General features: G+C 31.7%; 3 protein-coding genes across 6 annotated transcripts in view; 1 reads left to right on the top strand and 2 right to left on the bottom strand.

Moving 5' to 3' along the window:
* Positions 1–1,060: 1,060 nt before the first annotated feature.
* Positions 1,061–6,337, top strand: LOC124424213 (A-agglutinin anchorage subunit-like). Of its 2 annotated transcripts, none has more exons than XM_046962953.1 (6): positions 1,061–1,220; positions 1,330–1,446; positions 4,001–4,858; positions 5,505–5,631; positions 5,705–5,828; positions 6,021–6,337. In XM_046962953.1, the coding sequence occupies exons 2-6, from the start codon at positions 1,359–1,361 to the stop codon at positions 6,210–6,212; spliced, it is 1,389 nt and encodes a 462-aa protein (XP_046818909.1). In that variant the 5' UTR covers positions 1,061–1,220; positions 1,330–1,358; the 3' UTR covers positions 6,213–6,337. The 2 variants fall into 2 exon arrangements, with proteins under 2 accessions (XP_046818909.1, XP_046818908.1); XM_046962952.1 differs by having other exon boundaries at positions 3,656–4,858.
* A 274-nt stretch (positions 6,338–6,611) lies between these two features.
* On the bottom strand, positions 6,612–9,390 carry LOC124424214. Its single transcript, XM_046962954.1, has 3 exons — positions 8,965–9,390; positions 7,533–7,889; positions 6,612–6,978 (listed from the first exon to the last, which is right to left on the bottom strand). Exons 1-3 carry the CDS (start codon positions 9,262–9,264, stop codon positions 6,748–6,750), a joined length of 888 nt encoding a protein of 295 aa, XP_046818910.1. The 5' UTR covers positions 9,265–9,390; the 3' UTR covers positions 6,612–6,747.
* A 3,984-nt stretch (positions 9,391–13,374) lies between these two features.
* The window catches only part of LOC124424071 (tyrosine-protein kinase Dnt-like), a 29,002-nt gene continuing 16,820 nt past the window's right edge, over positions 13,375–25,556 (bottom strand). For all 3 annotated transcript variants that reach the window (XM_046962592.1, XM_046962591.1, XM_046962593.1), the window contains exons 2-8: positions 23,421–23,548; positions 19,291–19,700; positions 18,521–18,709; positions 17,497–17,635; positions 16,647–16,939; positions 15,519–15,678; positions 13,375–15,213 (exon numbers count right to left, since the gene is read on the bottom strand). In XM_046962592.1, coding sequence (XP_046818548.1) covers positions 14,965–15,213; positions 15,519–15,678; positions 16,647–16,939; positions 17,497–17,635; positions 18,521–18,709; positions 19,291–19,700; positions 23,421–23,548 — 1,568 coding nt within the window. In that variant the 3' untranslated portion in view covers positions 13,375–14,964. The remainder of the gene's footprint in view (positions 15,214–15,518; positions 15,679–16,646; positions 16,940–17,496; positions 17,636–18,520; positions 18,710–19,290; positions 19,701–23,420; positions 23,549–25,556) is intronic.

The following is a 25,556-nucleotide window of genomic DNA, read 5'->3' as shown; positions in this document are numbered from 1 at the left end:
TTATAAATAATTACTCGTTTCTACTTCTGGGCACGATGTAACAACGAGAAAAACATTTTATCTTTACGGTGATTTTATTTTATTTTATTTTATTTTATTTTATTTTTTCTTCTCTATTTCTATACAAAACTTATAAAATTCGAATCGTATCAAAAATTTTTCTAAAAAAAAAAAAGAAGAAAAAAAGAAAAAAGAAAGATCGAAATGACTCAATTTTAATATTTAATTAACAAGAAGAACTTTGACCTTCATTTGCTCGACCACTTTATCGTTCAGGGTTATCGACTGTTTCACTCAAACGATTAAGAATTTTAAATACAATAATCGAATATGTATATATATATATATATATATATATATATATATATATATATATATATATATGAATCAGATTTTGGTTGGTTATGTATGATTGTTTTGACCTAGTATAGAACAGACAAGATCATTGCCAAGGTCTATGCTATTGATATGCTAAAAAGAGTAATGAAAGGATATGAAATCTCTATCGTTATAATCGTATGTTCGAATATATATATATATATATATATATATATATATATATATATATATAAATTAATTTAATTCTCTCTTTCTTTCATTTATGTAAATAAAAACGAATATAAATTGAAAAATGGAAATTCGAGTTTATCTTGAACTAAGCATGGTTGATTCGTTTATTGTACAATACCGTTAATCGTAGGAATATATTTGATTCCCATTTTCGAAAAATTGCGAAAAAGCAGAAAGACGTGGATGATTAATTAATCTTGTTTAGCGTGTTTAGTTAATAACAATATCTGTATAATATTAATAAGTTAAAAAAAAAATGACTAAACAAATAACTCTTATCGCATATATACATATATTTATATATGTATATATCGAACGATTGCATCATTCATTTATTCGATTCAAAAACAATTATTTTTTTGGGGATTTCGAAGTTCCGACTGGATGCAATTAATAGCTCGATGATTTAGCAGAAAGGATGTAAAAGTTTTCGCGAACGGGCTATCGCGCCTTTGAAGAATACTTTAAGGAGGTAACGTTGTTGATACGAGCGAATGCTATATAAGATGATCGCCGACACCAGCTGACTCAGTCATTCTCTTGCAACAACGACGCACAACTGAATTTATTCCTTTCGCGATAATTTTTTTTGTCTCGCGTTCAGTGGTAACATCAACGTATAGATACGACGAAGAGTAATAAGCCGGAACGTAATAATAATTCTATTTCTTTTTGTCTTGTTGTATTTCTTTTTTTGTTTCTCACCCTTTATCTCTCTTATTTTTTTTTTTTTGCATTTTTGTTGTTGCTGTTATTAAGGCACACTATCTCGACGATCTATACGCGCGATGGACATCAGGATCTACGCTCTACTGCTTCTTTTTGTATTCGTTGGATCCAACGCCGAATTCCGTCCTTCTGCCCGGCATCGTAGAGGTGAGTACCTACAACGAAAAAATATCAAAAAAAAAAAAAAAAAAAAAAAAAAAAAAAAAAATATTAATAAATTAAAGTAAAAAAATAAAAAGAAAATTAATGGAAAAATTTTTAATACAAGAAGAAAAATAACATCTTTAGACATACGAAAGTTTTATTCGTTTCGATACGCGCAAAATGGTATACTGAGAGATATGTCCTAAGTAAATATGTTCGTTTCACTAACACATAAGAGAATTTCTACTTGATCGTTTTTCATGTATACGTATATGTGTGTTGTCGTTTATGCTAACATTAATGGACAAAAGACAATGATCGACGAAGGAATGAATTGGTTTCTTTTGTTTTTTTTTTGTTTTTTTTTTTATTTTTACGATACGATATCGTACTGTGCGAATATGTGTATAATTTGTAATTTATATATACGACGAAAATCTGTCGATCGCTTCGAGGATATCGTGAAAAGGTGTAAAAAAAATACCGGAAAAACATTTTTAATAGCAATTTCACGCTATTAATAATAAAAGAAAAAATAAATTCCGAATTGTCTTACGTAAACGCAAGTCATCTTCATGTATTTAAAAAAGAATTGCTGAGCCAGGATTTCAAAGATTATTGCAAGATGTCAAGACGTAAATTCGTCCGTCTGTGAAAACGTCTTGACGACTTCGTTTATATAACAAAACACGAAAGGAAAATTAAGAGACAAAGTATCTAAGAGACAAAGTATTCTTTTAACTCCGAAGATTGACAAGAGAGATCGTCTCAAAGAGATCGATTGATTTTATTATAAATTTTTTCTGCATGTCAAAATATTTATCTATGTATGTATATATGTATGTATGTATTGGTCTATATAAGTCATATTTTTTAATTTTGTTTTTTTTTATCTGTATTGCGAATACTAACGTTTATATGTTATATATATATATATATATATATATATATATATATATATATATGTATGTTATATAATGGTGGATTTTAAATCAATTCGAACATGTGTCTAATGTTTTGAATTAATTTGAATATTATTCGATATCGGAAGATTCATAAAAATTAAAAACATTTTGGAAGTCTTAAAATTTTTATATTAAGATTTTATATCCTATAACAGGTATATATATATATATATATATATATATATATATATATATTCATCTACGTATTACATAAAATAATTATTTCCATTTTTAAATTATAATTATTACGAAATTTATATGATAATAATATTATAAAATAAACATATATTATAAGCAAGATTGTAAAAGTGATTTAACTATTACGTCTTTTAAAAATTTCTAAGACTCACGAGAATTTCCGGTTTCGTCTAATAGCCAAAGTGATTCGATAATCCAATTGAATCACACTTGTAAGATAGACCATCATCTCCATGTATCTATGAATATATATATATATATATATATATATATATATATATAAATTTATATATATGCATGTATGTGTCTATAATAGCGGTAATAGATAGTCATATCCGTTTATCAATGTATATATAATAATGATGGCGACATTGAGCGGTACAGCATCGTTTGCATGTAATATATATGTAAGCCGACAAACATCACGGTTCAAAGTAAAATAATCTACCGAGACGTTTCTGAACCATGACCTCGTTTCTGTTCTCTACCTTGACCCAAAGAGAAACATCGATATTTTCCTTCCCTCCCTCTTTACTTTTCGTTATCGTTTTTCATCTCATCACCATAATGGCATCTCAAAACGTTTGGATAATTTGTTGAAAAAGGGATAAATTATTGGAGAAATTATTTATATCTTAAATTTATTGAAAATATGCTATTTATAAATTGAAAATCATCGCATCAAAACATATATATATATATATATATATATATATACATGCATGTATATATATATCGAGTGAAACGTTTATGTGCTTTATCATATTTACATGATACGAAAAAATTTTTGTTATTTTTTTCGTTGATAACGTTGAAGCGATAATATATGAATGTTTAAAGAGTACCACGTACGTCGAATAATCATCATCAAATAAATTCTAATTATTAACATTTTAGTTAATTAACATTCACGTTGAAACTTTAAGTGTGTTTTATGTTTGGTAAGGGAAGTCTAATTGGACTAATGGCATGAATAAAAGTACACGTAATATAAATAGAAATATAATTAATCGGATAATTCTACGTGTATTATATTTTTATCGATCAAGATGTCGAAAGGAACAATGGTGAATACTACAATATAGCCAAGATTATAAAACGTGCGGTTGATTCGTCTACTACGACTACTAGAAAGAGCAGCGAGGACAGCACTAGTACTAACAATAAGAATCCTGGCACTACGACTCCTAACACTGCAAGTCCTGACACTACGACTTCTAACACTGCAAGTCCTGACACTACGACTTCTAATACTGCAAGTTCTGGCACTGTGAATCCTAGCACTAAAAGTCCTACCACTACGAAAACTACCCCATCGACTCCTAAGTCAACTCCTAAGCCGACAAGTGGCACTACCAAAGCCACGACCACTAAATCAAATCCTACATCAACAGAAACGACTACTAAACCTATTACCGAAGCAACGAGCAAACCACAATTGGGTTTAAGATCGGCCTTTGAAGAGAAAGATGATTCTTCATCGAAACCTAGTAACTCCGATGAAAAACCTGAGAAAAAACCATCGTCTGTGTCATCCCGTATAAAACCGGATACACCTGATAAAAAAGACAAGAGTCCATCTTTACCGTCAATGTTAAATTTGGGTTATCCATTGACTGGTGGTAACTATCCATTCCCTGGATTTAACTCTATACCACCTTACGGTCCTAACTATGCATTTACCAGTACCAGTAATAGTCCCGGAGGATCAGCGAGTGCATCGGCTAGCAGTTTCGCCAGTGCCGGTACATCATCGGGCGGCCACCCAATCTATCCAGCGTACGATTCACGTAGTGGATTCTATCCTAATAATCCATTTTATAATCCAAATGAATACACTCCTGGTAATAAATGGCCAATCAATGACATTCCTCAAAATAATCCTATAAAACCTATCACTAGTTCGCGTTCTTCTTTCGATACGGAAGATAAGCCTAAATCTTCGAATAATTCGCCAACTGGTAATAATGCACATCCAATTAGTAATCCTAATTCTATACCATCAATTGGACCACAAACTTTTCCAAATTCTTTTTACGGAGGTCCTTACACTCCCAATTTCGATTATCCCGCCGTAAATTCGGTTCAGGGACCTAATTATGCCTGGACTAATTCCGGGCCTGGTTACGCTGGAGCATCTGCTGGTGCTTCTTCTGGTACTGGACCGTCGTTTGGTAGTCGTGGTGCATTCCCCGACAATAATGCTGGAGCGGGATATATGGATAATTCAGCATACCTTCCTGGTAACATAGGTAGGAACACAATAGTCTGATCTAACGATCGATCGACTGTATTCAAATCCTTTGTAACAGTTACTCGAAAAATATTATTATACTACGGTATTGGAACTGAATGTTATTTGTATAGAAATGATTTCAAACGAAATTTGTAATTGGCAAAATGAAAAGATCGATTTGAACGTTATTATTAAGATAGTTAAAATGTTTACAAATTATTATTACATAAGAACGATTTAAAACATATTTAAAGAGGATAGATTATTAAACGATGTAGAGAATGTAGATGTAGAAAAATGCGAATTCCTGGTCTATCAGAGACTACAAAACGATCGCCTAGAATATTAATGGATGTAAAACGATATATCAAGTATAAGTATATTTTGTAAGACAACCTAAACTAATTCTTTTAAAATGGAACAAATCCTCAAGTAAAAAATTACATTAGCAACGTAATATTATACGTAAATCAGTGTTACATATAAGTTCAATTAACTCTTTAACAATGTCATAAAATGATAAGGAAATATTCAAAAAATATTTTTAACCTACTTCTTTTTGTCTTCCATTTTTGACGATCTAAATTGTTAAAGGGTTAAAAGTTACTTTGGATAGAATCCAATAGAAAATCTTATATAAATGATTTTGCACGTTTTGGCAGATCCTGGCTTCGGTTTCCCCCATTCTGGATTTGACTCAGATTTTGGCAACAATTTTGCAGCTCACCAACGCATGATGGAAGAACATTTCAAGGCTATTCAAGCACAAATCGAAGCTCAACAACGAGCGTGAGTTTTTCGTTGAATCTATTTGAAAATATTCGATACGAAAATATTTTTTTATTCTTTTTTGGATATATAGGATATTCGAGGCAAGCAATGGATTAAATTCCGGACCAGGTTCTTCTGAACCAGGATTGCAATCTGCTATTTCGAGCATTAGTGTCGGGCCTAGGGGTGGTTTTCAGGCTGCTGAGATAAATCCTGTAAGTACTTTATTTTTTTTTTTTTCTGTAATTATAAAAAATTATACGACTAAGTTACTAGAGATTTCTAAATATTATGTTAAATGAGAAAAAATAAATATTTATATTTGACTTTTTAAATCATAAAATTAATCATCAGTTTGAATAAAGATATTAATAAATGATTATAATTTGTTATCGTCAATGATATAGGCTGCTCCAGGAATAGAGTCTCGATTTGCTAATGAATTACCACCACCATCAAGAGGACAATATGGTGTTTTTGCTAGTTCCCATTCTTCTAGTGCAACAGATGGCACTGGAAGAACTATTGGTCACAAATCAGCGACCACTGGAGTAAATGACAATGGAAAAATTACCTTCCGTACTATCCAAGATAAATAATCTTACTATAATGTATTAAATATATATGTTTGTGTGTGTGTGTATGTGTGTGTCTCTATATATCTATATCACATGTATGTATATGCAAATGTGCACATTCAATTAAACTAAATCTTTGCATAGAATGTAATGCAAAATGTTTATTTCTCAGGGTAACTTTAATAAAAATTTCAATTTCCACGTTATAAAGATTACTACCTCATATGTGCAGGAAATAAAAGGATTAATAAAAGAAAAGAAAAAAGAAACAAAAAAAAAAAAAAAGAAATAGTAGAGAAAAAAAAAGTTAGCATCTGCTATCGTATCAAAAATTTTTCGTATTTATTATTAATCCAAATATTGTATGTCTCTTTTGATAGAGAAGATAAGGAATAAAGAAAAATGACTTTAACATATATCTGCATTTTCACAATATATTTGTTCTCTTTCCTATTTTTTTTTTTTCTCTCATTTCATACTCAATCCAGATTTACATACTCAACAAAAGAATCACTGTATGATGATAGTTACATTGTTTCTAGCATCTAGAAATCTTTTATTTCTCGGATTGCTTCGTTTTACTAAGCGGTGCTTCGATCTTATCGTCGACAATAACTCTTCGCGGAAGCCACGACCTAGAATCTTGAAAACCCTTGTTGTATCCACGTTGTTCATGATTATTCCCGTTATACCATCGGTATGTAGCCGGAAATATTTTTCCGTAGTTTCTTCGATCTTGAAAATGAATTTCTCCGTTGTTTGGTTCCACAAATCCACGTACTTGAACCTGACGTAATCGACAAAAAAAGAAAGATAAATAAGAAAACAGAAGAAAAAATAATACGATGAATTACGAAAGATATCTAATTCTAAATATAATTGCAAACAAATTTTCATTATCATCTCTATTAATCTTTGAAACATTATATAAATTAAAATGACTTGTACGATCGTGTCATTATCGTGTAATCAAAAGATATTTACAATGTATCTCGATGTTGAATTTTCGAAATACCAATTGAAAACATTTTAATATTTATTTTATGCAGAAAGTGTAAAAATTAAAATCTTGTATACTCTTTTTTTTTCTTCTTCTTCTTTTCTTTTTTTTTTTCTTGTTCTTTTCTTATATTACTTTTCGTACATTTTACGCGCGAGAGATTGGAAATAAATTGAATTAATTACAGCCAATAAGCAATCAAAAAATAAATTAACGTCGTAGGTATGCTATTTCATTTCGCATTAACTTTTATTTAATATCGATGAGTTTGATGTGAAGGAAAAAGAAAAAAAAAAAAAAGAAGAAAATAAATAAAAAATAAAAAAGGAAAGTGACATTACTTGCGGTATATCGTTACGCAGAAAATGAGTGAAAGTCGGTTTCACATGATCCAGAGGATGAAACACGGGAGACGATGGGCGAGGTATGTTCTCTTCTATGCCCCGAAATCCATCGATAACCGGAATTTCGGCGACCTCGATGTTCGGCTTTGTGTTTGTGATTATGGTGATGTGTACGTCCGTCACAATGTTTCCCTCGTCGTCGATTTTCGACGAAACCGATACGTCGCAAACACCATTTTCGCAGGATGCAACATTCGATCCCTTTTCCGTCTCGTTTTCGTTTACAAAAATTCGTACGTTGTTTACAACAGTGTTTGGAGTGTTTGGAGTGTTTGGAGTGTTTGTCGCCGATCCCTAAAAAAAAAAGAAGAAAAAAACAAATAAACAAACAAAAAAAAAAAGAAATTCGACTTCAAATACAATAAAACATCGATTATGCTAATAAAATAGTTGTTAATAAGAAACAAATCATTTTTACTTTTAATTTTGTTAAAATTGTCGTACGAATGCCTTGTACAATCTGTATTATTATTATTATTATTATTATTATTATTATTATTATTATTATTATTATCAAGATTTTTGATAATTAGTTCGCTTAAAATTTTATATACAAAGTATAAAAAATTTTGTATATTCATATACAAAGTAAATTGTTCAAATGATTTACTCATATTTTCGAATTGTCGAATATGCGGTAAATAAAAAAAAAAAAAAAAAAGTGTACTACCATCTTGTCACATTTAATAATTATCCAAATAAAATAAATGAGCTATTGAGTTTCTTAAAACGAAACTAGGTCTTTGGTACTTTACATTAAAGATAAACGAGAAGTAAGGAAATACGACTAAAATGCGCCACTCGCCATAAAAGTCATACTTTTTACAGTTTACGCCGTTGGAAAGACTCGTAAAACGATTTTACGCGGTACGCGTCTCGGGTATTTCTTGTTTCAACGGAAATAAATGAAACGTTAACATTCCCTGTATAACCCTCTCCTTCCTTTCCTTTATTTCCTTTTCCTGCAAAATGGAATCGCGAGTTACAAGTCCAGAATTTATAATATCCGTCCCACCATAGAAATGCGTATTACAGAGTCATTCATCAAATTCAAACAAAATATTTTCATTCTTTTTTTTTCTCTCTCTCTATTTTTTTATTTTTTTTTTCAATAATGTAACGAAAAATTTTACGTTACTGCCTATACAAAAAATATATGGATATAAATATAATCGTAAATAAGTCGATCGACGTGGTAGTTTTTATATAAATATTTAAAATAGAATTTTCTTTCTTTTTCTTTTTTTGTTTTTCTATTTTAATCGTCACTATAATCCATATTCAATGTGATAAATTAAAACTCGAGAGATATATTTTAAAATGAAATTGATATAAAAGTATTTAATTAATTTTACGAAAGTATGCTCACGGATGATAGATGTGTCCTTCGTTTTCTTAAATCTTCTGGGAAACTTGATCTTATGAAGGACTGAGTCGAACGATGTAACCATGGGTTCGGTTGTTCGTTGATGCGTATCATCAAAGGTTCCTTTTGAACATCGACGATCCTTTCTCTTTGGTTTGAGATGATGACAGGACGATCGGACGATGTTAGCTGGATTTCGCTCGAGTCGAGATCGATCTTTGAGGAGACGTTCAAATCGGCTATGGTGTCCTCGGCAAGGAGAATGGTCAGACAAATGATCGGCCATCCTGTGAATTTTCTCATCTCATTTGAGACAGAAGAAATAAAAAAAAAAAGAAAGGATATAAAAGAGACACAAGAGAAGTTTTGTTTTTTCGTCAGCACCGAATGAAAGACCAAATTCGAATCGTCGTTACTAACGTCAATGTCGCCGTCGTTCTCTTTATTATCGTCGCGTCTTTTTTTTTTTTTTTTTGAGAGTAGGGAGAAAAAAAAAAGATACGAGATACTAGCAAGATAATAACGATCGTTGGACGAGAAAATTACGATGGCCTTCGCGAATCCTAAGAATATAATAAAATAAAAGGAAAATAGAAGATAAAGAAATACCGAAGAAGATAATTCTTTTATACCGGATGACTCAGATTGTTGATCTTAATTGTTTCCTGAACTTATCTATCACGAGATTTAAGATAATTATTCTTATTAATCAAGATGACTTTATTATTATAAATAACGATGACTTGACTTTGATAATTTCGACGTGACAGATAACGATGAAAATATACGATTACATTTCTTAGATATCAATTATTACTAAGAATTGAAGTTTTTAATATCCTATTACTAACATTAATTATATCAATTTATATAGGTATAATGTATAGATAATTAACAATATAAATATATTATATTAAATTTCACGAAAATAATGATTAGTAATTAAATTAATTAAAATTATATAGATTACAAGGAAGTATACGGATGAAAATTTTTCTTTATATATATCTCTATAAAATATTGACGTGGTTAATCAGTAAAAAGTCATCATTATGTTATTATCGTATTATATGCCGTTAGTAAATCCCAGTTGTCGCGTTATCGCGGTAATCGGAGAAATATATAAATTCGTAGATTATATAGGCGTGAACGGGATCGTCGAAAAGCCGGTAGGAAGAAAGTAGCGTGCAACTCGGAAGACGAGCGGTATGCACTTTATCGCGCGTAATTACGACCAGTTAATTACGGCAGAGTATGCACGTTGGTAGAAAAACAAAGGGTGAGGACGGAGAGCTCTTAGACCACCAGGAGTTCGTTGTGAATGAACGGCAAAAGGCGTGCTCGCGAGCACACATGCACACATATACAGACAAAGAACACGTATACAGATAATACTATAGCTTACAGACGATATTATCTCACAGCTCGTCGTTTCCTAAGTGCATACATATATACATATATATATATATATATGTGTGTGTGTGTGTGTATATGTATACATCATACCTACATACCTACGTAGATGCATACATGCATACATGCATAGGGGAAATAGCTACTCCAAAATGCACCCTAGAATCCCATGATTGCAGTGACTACATATACTCGCCCAATAGTAATTTTAGTCGGCCTGTAAAGCGGCCTCGATGTTTGCCCAAAGTTTGCCGTCAGCGAGAAAGGGTCGTCGAGCTCATTGAAATTCATTAAATCCGTTCGTCGTTGCTCCGCGAATAGACGCTTTTGCAACTTGCTAAATAAACGCACTCTCTTCTTTTCTTCTTTCATTTCCCACAAAGTCGAGTGTTGGTTAGTGATCTTTTATATTGATGTTACAATCTCAACTTTAGTTTTTAAAGATAGATTTATATTTAATGTTTATCAAAAGTTTATTTAATTCTTGAATTTCTTTTTTTCCTTTTTTTCTTTCTTTTCTTTTTTCTTTTTAATATCGAAATATTATTCTACTTCGATAAGAATAATTTTTTTATAATTTTGAATCTGACAATTTCAGTTGGTTCGAAATCCACACATCAAACCCTTTACTTCGAGCGTGATATCATGGATTACGTTTAAACTCGGAAACCGTAGAGATACACATACATAGATATGTGTGATTACGCTCGTGACACGCTTGCAACAATGAATCGTCTCTAGTCTCTCGTCGAGTTACGTAAATCCTTTGGGATCCTTCGACGTTACGAGATAACTTGGTTGAATGGAAATAGCATTATTTCTCTCTCTCTCTCTCTCTCTCTCTTTCTCTTTCTCTTCATCTTTCTCTCTCCTTTGTCTTTATTTTATCTTTTTATATACATCTGCATTATATCTACATATCTCTTTTTATGGATGATATCATTTTAAAAATATATTAAAATATATTAACTTATATAATTATTGTATTCGCAATTTAATTTAATATAAATGTTAAATCTTGAAAGGAACAATTCAATTGAATTTGTTTATTAATTATCTTGCCTAAAATCACAATGGACGGATTAATAAAATATTAAAGTTTCAATAAAATAATAAATTAATAAATATAAATTAAAAGAATATAAATAATATAAATTTATTATTTATATTTTCTTCTCTACACTATTATTATGTTCTCTCGTTTATCGTATTTTATATTTTGTTTTTTCTTCTATTTTTCTTTTTTTTTTTTTTATATATATATAAAAATAATAAAGCATTAAATATGTAAATAAATTTTTCTTCTCTTTCTCTCTCTTTCTTTCTTTCTTTCTTTCTATCTTTTTTCCTTCATCGAAAATTGGAAGACATGATTACAGTAAAAATGACGAGAGACACTAATTTGTTCTTTTTACAAGCATCGATGAGAACGTATGCTGTTAGACATGATTCTACGAGACGAACGATTACACTCGTTTACTGTGTACGTTCCGCCATTATCTGTCAGGGGTTACGTTCTTTTTCACACGTACGCGTACATACCAGCTTCCGGTTTCCCAAGAACCCCTAGCTCGGTTGTTAAACTCACTCGTAGCCGGAGCCATTGGTGTGCGTTTGATGGAGCGTAGGAAAGCGAGCGCCTAATGTACCGTGTCTAATCGGACGTGCATTATTGTGGAATCGTGGCTCGTGCACGATAATGCTTTCCGACGATGTAAATATGCTACATATTTACGTCCCACTGAGAGAAGAATTATACATACGTTATCTTCATGGCATTCTTTTTCATACGATATTGATTTTTATGTCATCAGTTGAAAGTATGAACATTTAATCGATATTACGTTAATCCCGTTTACGTGTTACATTCATTCGTATATTCGTCCATCGTTCTATTGTATAATATAATTTATTTGTTATTAATAATAATAATAATAATAATAATCTCATATAGGTTATTATATGTAAAGAATATATATATATATAAGAAGAATATATATATATATAAGAATATATATATATATATATATATATATATATATGTATGAATGATGAGATTAACATAATTATAATGTTATTACTTTATATCAATGTTGCCTGTATCAACATGAAGACTCTCCTGAAAAATATCACAATCATGGTGGTCTCTTTCTCCATCGAAACAATCGTCCATTACGCAAAGTCATCCTTGGTTCTAATTTAATGATGCAAACGAAGATTACGTTTTTTTCGTTCCCGTGACATTCACCGACGAATATAAACATGCTAATTAAACTTTTGTCTCTTTCAATCTCGACAAGTAAAATGAATTCATCGTGTTCGTTTACGGGCCCGTTCCGTTCTATACACATCGTATCACGCTCGATGTATCTTGTTACAAGTCGCGAGAAAGGGAGACACGAGAGAGAGAGAGAGAGAGAGAGAGAAAGCTAGGCTACCGCCATTTGTCATTTTAAACAAGACGTCAGCGATGCGCCATTAATTTTGTCAACTGACGCCGTCCGAACGACGACGTAGCAGCAATAGCATTAGCAGTAACAGTAACAGTAACAGCAACAGCAACAGGACGCACGTATTACAGGACTGGCTTGCATTGCCACGTATCTCTTTTGGCCTTTGACGAACGATTTCTGAGAAAACAAAAACTCTTTCGACCTTTCTTTTCACCTTTTTCTTCTCTTACTTTTAACCAAAGCCAAAGTTCTCCTCCTCCTCCTCCTCCTCCTCTTCTTCTTCTTCTTTCCTAGACGTACGAGGGAAAGAAGACGAAAATAGTTGAGGCTGCGACGATGTTCGAGAGGGTTTAATAAAGGGGTTCGAGCTTTCGAAAAGAAAAAGGAAAGAAAAAAGAAAAAAGAAAAAAAGAAAAGAGAACGAGGTGGAAGAAAAGAGGATCAGAGGAAACGATCTTAGCGATATTTTCCTTCCAAAATCACGTGGAGAATGAGGGTGGCGGTGGGTGGGAGAGGGAGAGGTAGAGGAGTCATTTTTAACGTATCGTTTCGTTTTTTTTCAACCCCTTTTTTTCTTTTTTTTTTTTTTTTTTTTTTTACGTTCGCATTATAAATTTATTATTTATGTTTTTTTTTTTTCTTGACTTGCAACGTTCCTGGCGAGTTTGTACATTCATAGCGATTCTTAAGGAATACTTATAATAAGTTCGACGAGTCGTAAGAGAAACGAAGCAAATGAAAATAACCTATAACCTTCTTTTTTTTTTCTTTATTTCTCAGCGATATTAATAATAAAAAGTTAAAATTATTTTGAAACGCTCCGATTCTCTCGACTCAATAAACGCAAATTTATAGTCGTTTGTGTATATATATATATACATATATATATATATATATATATATATATATATATTTACATAAAGAATATCTTTTCATTTCATATTTTCCTCTGATTGGACTTTTTTTTTTTTAAGCGTAAGATTATTTACGCCATTTATAATATTAAATATACATATATAGATATACGGTGCGCACGGCGAATTAATAATACAAGTAAGTATGTACAAAAATACAAAAGGAATTGGCACAGTCGAAAGACTAGCGTGGCAAGGGAAGCATTCTTTTTCTCTTTCCTATGTATACGCGATTTTTTTTTCTTCCTTTTTTTCCCTTTTTTCATCTTTTTTTATATCTTTTTTCTTTCTTTCTTTCTTTCTTTTTTTTTTTTCTTTTTTTTTTCTACGAACATTCGAAACTTTCTCATTCGAGCAATACAAAAAGCTGATTGATTGTAAATGCACAATGCTATTTTATATAGTATATATGTATATGTATATATACACACACATACAACACACTATGTTATATGCAGACTATCGAATTTATTTCGATGAAATGCTCTTTTTAAATCTCTCATAAATAGAAGAAGATTGATCGCTTTTCGATATTCCTAATCATGACATTCCGATTATCATTTACATAAATATCATACTTGACCATTCCCTCAAATCTAGGCTACGTATTATGGCTGATATGGCGAAGGAAAGACGAAATGCTTGCCGGCAGTTGGATAGGATCGATACTTAACGCATGGATTATTCGAGTTATTCGATTTCGAATAAAATAAGCGACACGTGAAAACGACGTGCGAATTTGCAAGAGTAAGTACTTTGAACGAGATAATAGCAAGTATTTTATACAGAGTGATCCAAAAATCAAAAAAAAAAAAAATAAAAAAAAGAACAATGAAATTTGGAAAGTCTTTTTACGTAGAATTGTAAAAAAAAAGAAAGAAAAAAAAAAGAAAATAAACTGAAATACATAAAAATGAACACATTTTGATTTTGTTTCATTTCTTCTTTTCTCTCTCTCTCTCTCTCTCTCTCTCTCTCTCTCTCTCTCGCATATTTCATTTCTCTTTATATATTTATCTACTTTTTGAAATATTTATATTGTGTAGATTAATATTGGTCACCCTGTTTAACAGATATTATATACACAAACACACGCACACACATCTCTCTTTTCGAACAAAACAAAAAAAAGAAAGAAAGAAAGAAAGAAAAAGAAAAAGACGATTTACTTCGATTTCGTTCGATAAGCTAAACGAGTTATTTTCTATTTTTCGTAACGAACATTAAACGTATCTCGTTAATTGCGTGTGAAAATCTTGCAAACAGATTATGAGTTGTCCAAAGGTAGGTCTCTCGTCGGGAGACATGGCCCAACAATAGGCCATCACCGCGAATAGTTCATCGGGACAATTGATCGGCTGGGCTAATCTGTAACCATCACGTAGATAACTCGCCATCTCAAATGGATCTACTTCGACGTAGGGTTGTTGTGCCAACGTAGTTAATTCCCATAGGAGAACACCGAATGCCCACTGAAAAATTAAAGGGAAAAGGAAAAAAAAAAAAAAAGAATAAAATTATAATCTCAATTATCCTGACAAGAGAGAAAAATTTTTCATTAAATTTTAGCCACGATCTAAACAATTAAATCAAACTTTAATTTTTTCTTCTTCTACGATTATTTTATGCAAACGCGAAAGGGAATTAAAATTGATTAACGAAATAGAAATTAAATTACGAAAAATAAATATAGATCGATCTAATTGTGTTTATTCAAAAATTTTATATATATATATATATATATATATATATATATATATATTCATGTTATACTTACAACGTCTGATGCAGTGGTAAACGTTTTACCAAGTAGACTCTCTATAGCTAACCACTTAATTGGTCGATTCTCGTTATCTCCCAAACAATGGTAATCCTGAGGGAAGAGATCTCTAGCAAGGGCATTGTCCGTTATTTGAACTCGTAGATCATCATCGACCCTAAGAAAATATTTTATTACAGCCTCGTTAAATTCGATAATCTCACTTTGTTTGACCACGAGAAAAAAAAAAGTGAAAAGAAAAAAAAACGCAAGAAACAAAAATCAAGAAAAGAAAAAACGAAAATATAAAGATATGGTTAATTATGAGAAGTTGCTTTTGTAACAAGAGCGATAAAAGAAGAAAGAACAACGAAATCACCTTTCGAAGACGAAAGCAACGTGAACGCTAATTAAAGAGCCACCGAAGTAACCGTGTACGGTGCTTAATTAATTCGTTGCGCTCAATTAATTCGGTAACGAGACATAACGGCCTCGGGACTTGTTGAGGCAGTGTTAGAGAAGCGCTTTATTAAAGTGGCTGATGCGAGTAGCGTGTCTCGTAAAAAAGGATCTTTCGTTGTCTCTCAGTTATTCAACGTGAAAGAGAAAATGAGAGAGGGAGAGAGAGAAAGAGAGAGAGACGAAAGAGGTATATAGAGTGTGCCTACATGTAATACATCTCGCTCTAATTAACCTTTCGGAAATGTCGGTTCAATTATGGAGCTAGCGGATATATTAAGTATATCGTCAATTTCTTTCATTTCTTTTTCAAATACTTATCTTCAAATATAATACATTAATTGTATCTTATTACTGGATTAATTCTAAATGCATTTGTATCCTTGATAAAAATCGATATGCATAATAATAAATACTATTATATTTTCTTTATGCGCATTTAAAATTAATTTTAATTTCATTTTATGAATGCAACGATCTGCCAAGTTCAATTATCCATGATATTTGCAAATTATGTCACGAATCCATAAAGATACGTACATATATTTTTTTGCTCATTGTAATTTTTATCGTTATCGTGTCTATCACGGAACATACAATTTATTAGATATCGTTATGTTTTATCTCAAAGTCGATAAAAAAATTAAAATATTCATACGATATTAGGAAATAGATTGTTCTACTTACACGCAATTCCTCGCAGCGAGATCTTTATGGACAAGTCGTTTCCTATGAAGATACTGAACCCCTTTGGCAGCTTGAAGTGCCATTTCGACGACTTCCTGAGTGGTAAGAGCCCTCGGTGGCCCTTCGCTGCTCAGCTTGCACCTTAGTAAGAATCTCTTCATGTTTTTGTAACCGGTATGAGGATAAAGTAAGAAGGGCGCGCTTCTATCCTCGATCGAGACACCAAGAACAGGGAGTAAGGCTGGATGACTCAAGCCGTAAAGAGCTAAACCTTCTCGTAGAAGAAGGGCAACCTAGAAAAGATAATGTGCTTAACTTAGTAGAATACATCGTTGTATTACGTTAGCTATTCTCTCGCTTATAGTGACGAGAAGAACTATTGACGTTATATAGTGGACGTCATTAAATAAAATCGATAGTGGGTTCATTTAATATTCATTCTTTCTTTCTTTTTTTCCTTTCTTATATCAACCATAGTTCATACCAACGAATGTACTTTGTGACAGATACCATATCGGATCTTCGTTCATTAACAATGTTTTTTACGAAATAAATAGAATTAAATAAATAATAAATTGAATAAAAAGTGAAATTAATCTTATTCGTTTTAATATCAGATGTATCTTTTTTTTTCTTCATCTGAAAATTAATATATTATAACATATATTAATTAATATATTATAATATATTAACATATTAGAATTATGTTCTAATACTTCAAGATATTACGAAGCGCAATGCGATTAAATAATAATTTCAATATTTTCATTATATCAAAAAAAAAAAGGGGGAATGATATAGGAGAAGGAAGGATGGAAGGAAGGAAGGAAGGAAGAAGAAGAAGACTCACTTGCGACTGTGAGGCGTGCTCGGCGGCTGTTTTTACTAGAACGTCCCTCGGAGACGAAGCACCCTCCTCGTGATAACTACCCCTGTACACGCGACCAAAGGTGCCCTCCATTTCTATGCTGAGAAGACGCACCCTGCATCTACAAAGTACAAAGGAGACGATGTAATACGATGACCGCAGTTGTAAAATGGGAAAGGGAAATGTAAATTAATGGCTCTTGTTGTACATAGTGACGTACATTGTAACGTAAAGTTAAACCGCACTAACTTTATGTACGAGTTTATAGAATCAACACACTCCTATTGTTTCAATTCTAAGTTTCTAAATGGCTTATGTGATTTATTATTTGATTAATTATCACTTTAGTTAGATAGTCAAGGAGAGTCGAAGAAAAACAAAAACAAAGTGAAAGAATTCATTTTGTTCGATGTTAAAAGGTCATTTGTTTAAAACAAACAGATATATCATTAATATTATAAATTACCAATAGATACATATAAATTAATGATCTTTGATATAAGAAAAAAAAAAAGAACCGCGTAACGGATATCTGCTAATTCGTAATTTATATCATTCGTGTGACTCATTCTACATATCTGTACCTACGTACACGTTACTTGAAACTAGGCCTTGACGTGAATGTATTTTAAGCCCTGATCTGGCACGAAAGTCGATCGGAGTGTCGATAACCTCGTAATCGTGAGTGCTTTCAGACATATTTCTTTTTCTTGGTTTTTTTTCTTTATTTTTCCCTTTCTCTTTAGCTTCTTATCTCTCGACTCAAAAGAGTTTCCACTCCTTAAGAAGTTTTTTATGAAAAAGATATTTCAAATAATGAGTGTTTCTCGAGCATGTGTTTCGTTTAATTATCGTTACTTATTATAAATATATATAACGTAATATTATAAAAAAAAAAGATAATTTTTATATTGCTTAATGAAGTAAATTATTATTTTTCTCTTTTTTTTTTCTTCTTTTTTTTTTTTTTTCTTGATCAACGAACAGATACGACACTTTTCCTTACCTTTGTACCGTGATCTCTTGAATTCTTTCATGTAGCTCTCGACTAGGTCTGTCGTCTAATCTTCTATAAGTGGATGCTGATGCTCCAGACGCTGAGGGTGGCGGAGTTTCTGGAGACAGAAAGGTTTGCGCCGGACCAACCCCTGTTCCTCGCTCTACGCTACACGCTGAACTGAGACCTCTGGACTCTCTATGGGTATAATAAGTATGTTATATATTTTGTTCATGTCTTATTATTTACATCAGACGACGACGACGCTAACAATGGATGTAATACAATGAACTGAGTCACCGTTTTGTATCAAAACAATGTCTTGTATCGAAACCTACTTTCTTTATTTTTCAATATAAATATCTTTCGTATATACATAATGACGTTTATTTTATTCAATATTTAACGAAATAAATTCTCATAAATTATTAGTATATTAAAATTCGTTTGATTTTAAAATTAAGATTATTTAAGATTTAAGATCAATATTCTAAGATTTATTATTGAGATTCTTTTTTTTTTCTTTTCTTTCTATAAAATCGTCCCTTATTTCTTATATATAAATATATATAGTGCCATTATATTGTAATGTATTTATATTATACATATATATAATGAGAGATAAAAAAAGTAATAATTATTTTAATAAAGAATGAATAACATAGACATATTTAAAATGTGTTTCTGTTGATATTAAATCTCATAATCTCTTTATTATCTGAAGTAGGCCATTATACCTTTTACGATGAACATAAATGAAGAAAAAAAAGTTGACTTACTGTAACGGATCCCTATGCCTTCGAGTCTTCTTATCTCGAACGTAATAGGCCACTACGAGAACGCATATGGCAGCGATGAAGGCACAGGCACATCCGATGGCTGCATAGAACACCTGTCCACCGGAAGTAGAACCCGAAGCAGCGACTAAAACCTCTTCGGGTCCGGTATAGCCACTCTTCTCTTTCAAACAGATCTTCTTCCGTCTAAATTCTAAACTCGTTGTGTTCTTTCGCGATACGGAAACATTTATCCGTAGGCTAAGGTCTACTTCGGCGTCATAGGGGCCACAATGTAAAGCTAAGGCCCAAGTTTGTAAAACACCAACTGGTATCTCCCCCGTTTGAGATATGTTCAGGGAGCTACTCAATGCCGATGGATTGCTGATATCAACGTCCATCGTATAAGGAAGCTTAAAGTAAATATTACTTAGGATTAGTTTAGATTGTTATATGAATATTAGGTTTGACGATAGTATAGAAAGGGAACAATTTAATTGCCGATTGAATTTTTCTAAGCAAATAAAGATAATAAACAAATTCAAGGATTGTTATCGATATTAATAAATTTTCATATGTAAATGAATGTAATGAAATATGATAATGGATGATAAATCAAATGTTAATGAATCGATGAGACTAAAATATAAATATTTATCAAACATTCAACGCACGTTGAAAAAAACTTAACGTGTGCTAATGAATTTTTCTTTCTTCGTCTATCATATGCACACATATATTCTGATCAATTAACAAAGTTGTGCCTTCAATTAATAGATTGATGATTACTATATACATTGGTATTTCGACGTGCAAAGATTGAAAACGAATGAAACAATGTTGGCGAGACTAAACGAACGAGAACGTTGAACCTCCTTGTAATCTCGAACTTACCATTCTCGGAAGACAATTTGCGCACGGCAAGGGGCAAAGTGAGTTTAGAGAACGAATGGAGAGAGAGAGAGAGAGAGAGAGAGAGAGAGAGAGAGAGAGAGAAAGAAAGAAAGAAAGAAAGAAGAAAAAAAAAGATAAAGAAGAGAAGAGACTAGAACGAAGAAAAGCAAAGGCAAGCCTCAACGGCTGATTACCAGTTCGCGATGATGATCGGTTCTCGGTTAGATGTGGAAAACGAGAGAGAAAGAGAGACAGAGAGAGAAAGAGAGAAAGAGAGAGAGAGAGAGAGAGAGAGAGAGAGAGAGAACTGAAAAGAGGCTCGTCAACTACGCTGCCTGTCGCTACCACCGTTCCGTTTTGCGGTCTCTTACGACCACGAATAGCTTCCTCGTGAAATGGCAACGAATGTTCCTGCGAACAGCCTCTAATAGCATTCGATTTGAACGCGTTCCGAAGTCTTCGCGTTCCAAACTGACGATCTCTCGCCTCATAGATTTTCTTGCAGCTACAAAACTTCCAGGTAAAGATATTCGTAGTTTATAACTCGTCAATGTCGCTAGTACGTATCATTCGTGTTTCTTATAAAGAAGAAAAAGAGAAAAAAAAATAAAAAGAAAAGAAAAATAATAATAATAATAAAATAAAATAAAATAAAAAAAGAAAATATAGAAATATAAATTTTATATCGTTACTTGTTATTATATCGAATATTATTATAATCTCTAAATAAAAATGATTTTCTTGATCGACGTGAAATAAAAATGAAATTTGTAAATAAAAGAAAATAATAATGAATTATTTCTATCTATTACTATATTATTATCTATTATTGATGTACATACATATATCATTGAAAAATTAGTTACTTATTGATACTAATATTTTTTTATTTAACACTTTTAACTTGTAACTTCTAAATGATTTTTACTTGTTAACTTCATGCTAAAAATTCAACTGCAACTGCACAGTATACGATCTAAAATAAATTCGAATTCTCGTTATTGAAAGAGACACGAAAGGGATACTATATACTGTAAAGGTGCTAACGCGAATACTTGACACTGTGTAAGCAATAGTTTTCTTTGAAAAGAGTTGTCCGCGAGAAGAAAGAACCGAACGATTTGTTTACCTATGGTCCACGTTCCGGGTCACATCTCTTTCTCAAAAAGATCCTATCTACCGTGAAAGAAGAAATTCTTTCCTTCGGTCAAATATATCTAATTTAACATTAACACGATACAAAAGCAAACCCTTAAGAAATTGATATGTTCAAGATAATAGATTAGCTCGTATTAATATAACTTAGAACTTAATTAGATATAATAAATATTAAAAAAAAAAAAAAAAAAAACAAAAAAAAAAAAAAAAAAAATTAAAATAACAAAATTACAAAACGTATTAGAAGAAAAAATTACAATTATATCGTATAATTAAGCGACACATTAAAAATAAATCTTTCCAAAGAATATTTAAAAGAATATTCATAACATTGAAAGGATATAAAAAAAAAAAAAGAGAGAAGATGAACGATCAATTAACTTTGTTCGTATTTTTAATTTGAATTAATTTTTATAAATAATCAGAATAAATGAGCGTTATATATGTTATAAAAACTTTCTCTTTTATCGAGAAATTTCCTTAAATGCCTTTCATTCTACTTATCTTACCCAGACTGATTTACAAACAATGTGAAACAGAAGAATGGAATCAAAGAGAAAGAGAGAAAGAGAGAAAAAGAGAAAGAAGAGTTTGATCGACAGCCACCTGCGAGTTTAACTACCATTCAGAACACCCGCTTTTGTCACGGAGGTGACGGATGTCTCGGAACCGCTCGTCAGTCTTCCTCTTCTCCAACTTTTCTTCTTTTTCTTCTTTTTCTACCTCCGATAACTTTCTCTCTCTCTCTCTCTCTCTCTCTCTCTCTCTCTCAAGCTCACAGAGAACGGCTTGAAGAAGTGGCTGAACCACTTTGTCCTACTCGGCCGATCTTTTCTTTTTTTCCGTGTCTCGTCGACGAGTCAATCCGACACCACGTTGCGCACTTTGTCCACTTTCCGCCGTCACTTTGTCCAGGTACCTACCATTCCTTCGACCACCGCGAAGAAAAAGAAAACGAGAGAGAGAGAGAGAGAGAGAGAGAGAGAGAGAGAGAGAGAGAGAGAGAGAGAGAGAGAGAGAGAGAGAGAGAAAAAGGGAAAATCTAAATTAATGAGTACTTATACATTTTATAAAAACAACGTAACTTTGCCGATTGTAACGAGTTTTCTAAGTCGTAAAAATTTCATACGATTCGTCGAAATTACAAAAAGAATCTTGATGAATAAAGTCATCGAGGATGATTCGCAAAAAATTTTTACTACAATAATAAAAGTGATCGTACTGTAAAAAACATTTCTTCTTCGGATAAAATGTGAGAAGTACAAGAGGGATTTCTTCTCTTCTTTTTCATTTTTTTTTCTCTCCTTCGTTTGTTCTTTCCTCTCATTTTTTTTCCGTCTATTTTCTTTTTTTTTTTTTTTTTTTTTTTTATGCTGTTGTTTCATAAATCAATTTATGATGTCGTACGAGTTTAACAGGAAGAAACATTTTTTTTCCCTTTAATATTTCTTTTATTATATATAAATCATTGTAACGTCTATGTGATATAAATTTACTTTTTTTCCTTCCAATTTTCAATCTTCATTCACGAACTTTTAATAAGATCCCCCGTTATTCATTTTATCATCAAAGGGAGGAAACATTTTTCAAATGTGAAAACATTATTCAAGAGAAAATTCTTACGCCACTGTGAACCCCGTTTGAAAACCTCGATGAGGTGCGGGAAAGGAAAGATATGCTTCGATAATCCTGATAAGTACGAGCGTTCTTAGAACGTAAGAAAAAGAAAATAAGGAGAGGGAAAAAAGAAAAGGAGAAAAAGAGAAGGAAGAAGAAGAGGAAGAGGAAGAAGAGGAAGAAGAAGAAGAAGAAGAAGAAGAAGAAAAAAATACGATAGTAGTTTCAACGTGACCATTCAACCTTGACGAACGAGGATTCGAACGATCAGTTGGTCACTTCGTGTATCGCAAAGTCATCAATCGTTCGTTTTTTTTTTTTTCTATGATAACAAATGAATTATCTCGTCTCTCCTATATCTATTTCTATCGTTTTTTTTTCTTTTTTTTTTTTTTTTTTCTTAATCTCAGAAGATAACTTATTCCAAATCATATAAATCGAGAAATTAATATTTTGTAACTTACCGGTCTGCCGGCGAGATTTTGCCATGTGAAATGCAACTTGTGAACTTGAGCGGGAACCGGTACAACGAATTTAATTGCATATTCATTGATCACACCTTCTCTGACGTAAAACAATTCCGCTTGGAGACCTATGTAAAGAAATAACAAGAGAAAAATATTATATTGTATTATATTTTTTTCTTTACCTTTCTTTTCTTTCTTTTTTTTTTTTCTCTTCATTAACAATCACTATCACGTAAATCAGAATTTATAGCGGCTTTGAGACAATAGGGGGACACGGTAAATCTTGGCTTATCGGAAAATCTTGCAGTTATATATATATGTATGCGTATATGTTATATATACGTGCGTGTATGTGTGTATATGTGTGTTTAGTCTGTCGAGGCATGATAGGTATTTTCTACCCACGGGATATAGTACCCTAGTGACGTCATACTGTGGAGAAAGGGAGAACTTTATTTATCGAGAAGGATAGAGATAGAGAGATAGAAATGAAAAGAAAAAGAGAGAGAGAGAGAAAGAGAGAGAGAGAAAGAGAGAGAGAAAGAGAGAGAGAGAAAGAGAGAGAGAGAGAAAGAGAGAGAGAAAGAGAGAGAGAGAAAGAGAGAGAGAGAGAAATAGTCGGATAAGAAAACGAACTACCGCGAGAGAACGATACGAATGCTTCGCATAGATGACTCACGCCACCGTATTTGTCCAGCGGCTAAACTAGCGTGAGCTTGTCCCACAAATCCATAGAAATGGGCTGCCGTACGGTGATAATTTTGATAAGCGACATGCACGCGGACAAATTCGTATAAACGCTTAAGTGCACCCGATCTTTTATTTACCTCCTTATAGGTATACGATATTAATTCGATAATAAAACTTTTTCGTTTTCTACGTCCTATTTTAAAAGCATAAACGAGTAAAATTTATAATAACCAATTAGTAATATCAATAATACAAATTATTGGATATTGATAATATTGACAAATGACATTGATTATAAAATGATAATAAAGTAAAATTTCATTTTTTTTTTTTTTTTATAAAGTAATCGCACATTTGATTTATTGGAAAAGTTTTATTGCAAAATTTGTTTTCAATCATTATGTAGAATCGTCGATTAAGAGAACTCGTGTTATTAGAAATAAATGAGAAGAAAATATTCTAATACAATTTTGAAATGTCTGATTAGAGATCTTTGAAATGATGAGGGTGGAAGAGATTAAAGGATGGAATAAAAAAGAGGAATGAGAAAAAGAGAAGACGTAGAAGAGATAAAAAAAAAAGAAGAAGAAGAAGAAAAAGAAAAAGAAAGAAGAAGGGGTAAAAGAAGAAGAAAAAGTCACATAAGTGGTTCGGATTCGAAATGCTAAGCGTATCGATTGGCTCGAAGACCGCAACGTCCGCAATCGTTCCGCTCGAATGTAATCGGCTTCTCGAATCCAAATCGCGCGAACCGAAGCGAGATTTTTTCCTCTTCCTTTTCTTTTCTACCATTCTCACCGTTAACCGTTTCATTTCTTATCTATCGATAGAAGACAAAGGCGTATTGTTTTGTAAAAGAGACTTTATTGCTCCATCATTTAGTTGGTAACAATCATTTTACCTATTTCAATCTATTTCGATTACTTCGACGTTTATGAAAGGAACAAGTGACATATTGTTCTCCATTTTCACGAATAAATTTTTATTTAATATCGACAAAGATCAATCTTATCGTAGAATTCCTTTATAACGTGTACTTAACTACGTCGTTATTTAATTCTTTAAAACTTCAAAATATCTGTATTAATACGATCAACACATTAAAAAAAAAAAAAAAAAAAAAAAAAAAAAAAAATGAAAATCTATAACATTTATATAAATGTCAATGAAAGAAGATCTATAAAATTTGTATAAATAATTCGAATTTAATTATTTTCCATTTTGCAAAATAATAGTTGGATATTAAAAATTTAAACTAATATAATCGTATATTAGTATAATCCTTTAACGTAGTATATTTCTAATTTAACAATGAATTTTCTTAAAAAGATATTGGAAGGTGTCATGGATGGAGAGATAGCAGATGGCCCTATGACCGCATTGGAAAAAAAGAACTATCGAGCTACCTAACCATCCTGAAAATACAAGGGATCGTGTTCGGTA

The sequence above is a fragment of the Vespa crabro genome, chromosome 5, assembly GCF_910589235.1.
Source record: "Vespa crabro chromosome 5, iyVesCrab1.2, whole genome shotgun sequence".
Lineage (NCBI taxonomy): Eukaryota > Metazoa > Arthropoda > Insecta > Hymenoptera > Vespidae > Vespa > Vespa crabro.
The sequence above is the reverse complement of the archived record's forward strand: the minus strand, read 5'-3'. Positions and strand labels throughout refer to the sequence as shown.

Coding starts and splice junctions, on each gene's coding strand:
- LOC124424214 (XM_046962954.1), bottom strand. CDS start 9,264: ATGAGAAAATTCACAGGATGGCCGATCATTTGTCTGACCATTCTCCTT. Junction 7,890..8,964: donor GAAGGACACATCTATCATCC/GTGAGCATACTT, acceptor TTTTTTTTTTAG/GGATCGGCGACAAACACTCC. Junction 6,979..7,532: donor TGCGTAACGATATACCGCAA/GTAATGTCACTT, acceptor CGATTACGTCAG/GTTCAAGTACGTGGATTTGT.
- LOC124424213 (XM_046962952.1), top strand. CDS start 1,359: ATGGACATCAGGATCTACGCTCTACTGCTTCTTTTTGTATTCGTTGGA. Junction 4,859..5,504: donor ATACCTTCCTGGTAACATAG/GTAGGAACACAA, acceptor ACGTTTTGGCAG/ATCCTGGCTTCGGTTTCCCC. Junction 5,632..5,704: donor ATCGAAGCTCAACAACGAGC/GTGAGTTTTTCG, acceptor TTGGATATATAG/GATATTCGAGGCAAGCAATG.